The 3,495-nt window shown below is 44.3% G+C and overlaps 1 protein-coding gene across 1 annotated transcript; it reads left to right on the top strand.

Annotated features, from left to right (window-relative positions):
- Nucleotides 1-422: 422 nt before the first annotated feature.
- LOC149017179 (uncharacterized) lies at nt 423-2,074 on the top strand. Its single transcript, XM_089151500.1, has 2 exons — nt 423-1,258; nt 1,622-2,074. The coding sequence occupies exons 1-2, from the start codon at nt 563-565 to the stop codon at nt 1,700-1,702; spliced, it is 777 nt and encodes a 258-aa protein (XP_089007626.1). The 5' UTR covers nt 423-562; the 3' UTR covers nt 1,703-2,074.
- Nucleotides 2,075-3,495: the final 1,421 nt, after the last annotated feature.

Here is a 3,495-nt window from a genome sequence, read left to right as displayed (position 1 = left end):
AGCTGTAATTCGTCGCTCTCAAATGGGTGAGTTGTCGTTGTCGTCTGCTGCTGCTGCTGCCCGTTACTTCTCGAGCTTGTGACAAAAGAAATCAAAAATTGGAACGTTACTACTTACTACTTTTTTTTTGGTGAAAAACTACTTACTACTTATTAGTTATTACTTACTAGTTACTAACGTGATTGAGCTTTGCAGGACCTCATCGACACTATTTATGGTATCACATGGATTGGTGGGGCCCGACGACTGCAGATCTGCACCCACCCAGACTGACAGGTAAGCCCGTACGCTCTCAGCAGCTCTCTCATCTCGTTGGCCTCTTATGGTTTGTTAATCCCGCGTGGGCCCTAATGGGCCCCAATAATGAAATTTACTTTTCGCCACTCTCTCTCTCTCTCTCTCTCTCTCTCTTTCTCTCTATAACCGGCTCGTCTCTCACTCAGCAGCAACTTTCTCTATTTATGCTCACTCCTGTTGTCTCCCTCTCACACTCATCTCTCTCTCTCTCTCTTTTGCATAGCATCGGCAACAACGTTTATTGGGGAAATTTAGGAGAACAACAATGGAGCGGAGCAGAATCTGTGCTCTGATCTTCATCTGTATAGCCGTGGCTGGGGTCGGTGGTCAAGCCCCTGCTGCAGCGCCCACTACAACACCGACGAAACCAGCGACCCCAGCTGCGCCAGTCTCATCGCCAACCGCCGCTGCAACAGCACCTTCCACGCCCAAAACCCCAGCTCCAGTAGCAACTGCACCTTCCACGCCCAAAACTCCAGCTCCAGTAGCAACTGCACCTTCCACGTCTAAAACCCCAGCTCCAGTAGCAACTGCACCTTCCACATCCAAAACCCCAGCCCCAGTAGCAACACCAACAGCGGCACCAGTTTCGTCTCCGCCAGTTGAAGCTCCCAAAGCAGCTCCACCCAAACACAAGTCTCCAGCTCCAGTTGCAACACCAGTTTCGTCTCCCCCATCTCCTACTCCTACATTGCCTCCTCCAGTGTCGGCACCGACAACGGCACCGGCAATTTCGCCTGAAGTTCCTCCAGCAGCACCTGTGTCGGCACCACCTGCGGAAGTGCCTGCACCTGTGCCGGCACCGAGTAAGAAGAAGAAGAAGAAGAAAACAACAACGAAGAAGAAGCACCACGCTCCGGCACCATCTCCCCTACCCGTGAGCCCTCCTGCCCCACCCGCCGAGTCACCTGGGTCGAGTTCTGACATTATGGCCCCCGCTCCGGCAGCGGACGAGAGTGCGGTACTTTTCTTCTCCTCCTCGCCTTTTTTTTATTTCTTTCTTTCTTTACTTTTCCTATAGCCTCTGGAACAATCAAAGCACAAAGAAATCGTGGGGCCCACTCCACCCTGGCACTGTCCTTTTGGAGCGCTTTGGCAGCTGGTGATAGAGCTAAATTGTCTTTAGCGATGGGCACAGATGTCGAGGTGAAGAAGGATCATAGCAGCCTGTCTTCTGGGCCCAATTTGTAATTTACGGGTGACATTATTTGAGCTGTTGGGCGGGGCCGGACCTGGGCCTGGAGGGCCTGACACAGTTGTTTCCAGAAATGGTTTTCATAATGATTTATTATTTCTTTTGTGTTTGTTCTTGGTTGATTTGCAGAATGGGGTAGAGAAGATATGGGGCGTTCAGAACATGTTGATGCTGGGAGGAGCAGCTCTCTGCGCCTTGCTTGTGTATTAAGGGGAGAGAGAGAGAGAGGGAGTAACAGTAACAGTAACAGCAGCAGCAGATCTTCTCAGTTGTTTATCTCAATTGATTTCTTTATTATTTATTGTATAGTTCCCACTTGTTTTCTGTTTCATATTTGATTATTATTATTATTATTATTATTATTAATTGGGGGCTACTGAGCTATATTTTTGTTTTTCCCTTTCCCTGAACATCGATCGAGTAGTTATAATTTGGTAATGGTAGTGGGTGGTGGTTCGTTGCACATTCCGATTGGATTCTTTCAGAATTCAGATTAATAATTAATTTCTTTCCACTGAAGCAGTAAAAGTGCTTTGTAATGACTAGGCTGGGCTTGATTTTCAAAGCCCAGGCCCATTGGTGCTGGGCTCAACACTGTCCAGACTTGTTCCTCATACAAGATAACTCGTCAACCATGATGGCCCAGGCCTAAAAGTCCAGATCCACCATGATGTCATGTGTTAATGATTGTCTAACTTTGACGATAAGATAAAGAGTGTAATTTGTACATGAACATCTCCTCGTCTACTCCTATTAGCTAGGGAAACTACAATAAGAATAATTTACAAAATATTATAGAGCAATACAAGATAGTAAAGATGACGTGCGAAGATAATGATATGATAAAGGAAAAATGTGATGAGGATCAGGGGCGGAATCAGGATTCATATTGGCAAGAATGAATCCATTACATGGGTCGATGGGTCAATGAATTATTTTATTATATTAAGGAATAAACGACATATATTTTGTGGGGCCCACTTGATAAAATGGATAGAAAGATGAAGTGCTAGGATAATGATATGTTAGGATGGTGACGTGGAGAGTAAGATGAGGTAAAGGAAAAACGTGATGAGGATTGTTAACTGGGAGATCTTGATGATGTAGAGAATCCTGAGGGATAATAGAAAACTTTCCAATTTCTTCTTTTTACATGACAACGACCTTTCTTGTGGTTATTATGGGTTAGGGATATTCTGGGTGATGAGACTCTTGTCACATAAACCAGGTGTTTTGAAAGTTGGAATCAACTGTCATCGGTCTTGATTATAGAGTACATAGGGTTGGACCTTAATATAAAAATCGGAATCAGATTTTGAAATCGGGGGCCATAGCACCCCTTAGTATGTCCAACCCTATAAACGGATCGTTAATTGGGAGATCTTCATGATGTACAGAATCCTGAGGGATAATCAAAAGCTTTCCAAATTTCTTGATTTTGCATGACAACGACCTTTCTTGGGTTATTATGGGTTAGGGATATTCTGGGGATGAGACTCTGCACAGAAACCCAGGTGTTTTGAAAGTTGGAATCAACCGTTACCCCCCTCTCTCCCCCCCCAGGGGGGAGGGAGGTAGACGGGTGGGGTGCCGCCCAAACCCCCCTCTCCCATTTCGAATCCAACACATTAACGGGTAATCGATAATAACTCAATATGATAAACTATCCAATTATTGATTGATGATTACCATTTTTTTATTTTTTTTCAATTTCCAATTTTCGATTACCGATTTTCGAATCCTGACTATTAGCCCATTTTTTAGAGAAAAGTGTTTAATACCTTACATTAACCGGATAATATCCTAATTCGATTATCATCCACTTTCAGAGACAAAAATGTTGAATACTTCACTCTTTTCGGATAAATTTTTATCCGGATATTATCCGAGCTAATAAGGATATTTTCCGAATCCAAATCCGGTTGTTTAGAAGACGGATTCTCTCAAACGAATACGAACGCGAATTCATAGGCGGATTTCAGCTATCCATTTACATGTCTACA

Source organism: Hakea prostrata, chromosome 4, assembly GCF_041222555.1.
Source record: "Hakea prostrata isolate BN-2017 chromosome 4, UWA_Hpros_2, whole genome shotgun sequence".
Lineage (NCBI taxonomy): Eukaryota > Viridiplantae > Streptophyta > Magnoliopsida > Proteales > Proteaceae > Hakea > Hakea prostrata.
This window is presented reverse-complemented; position numbering and strand designations above follow the sequence as displayed.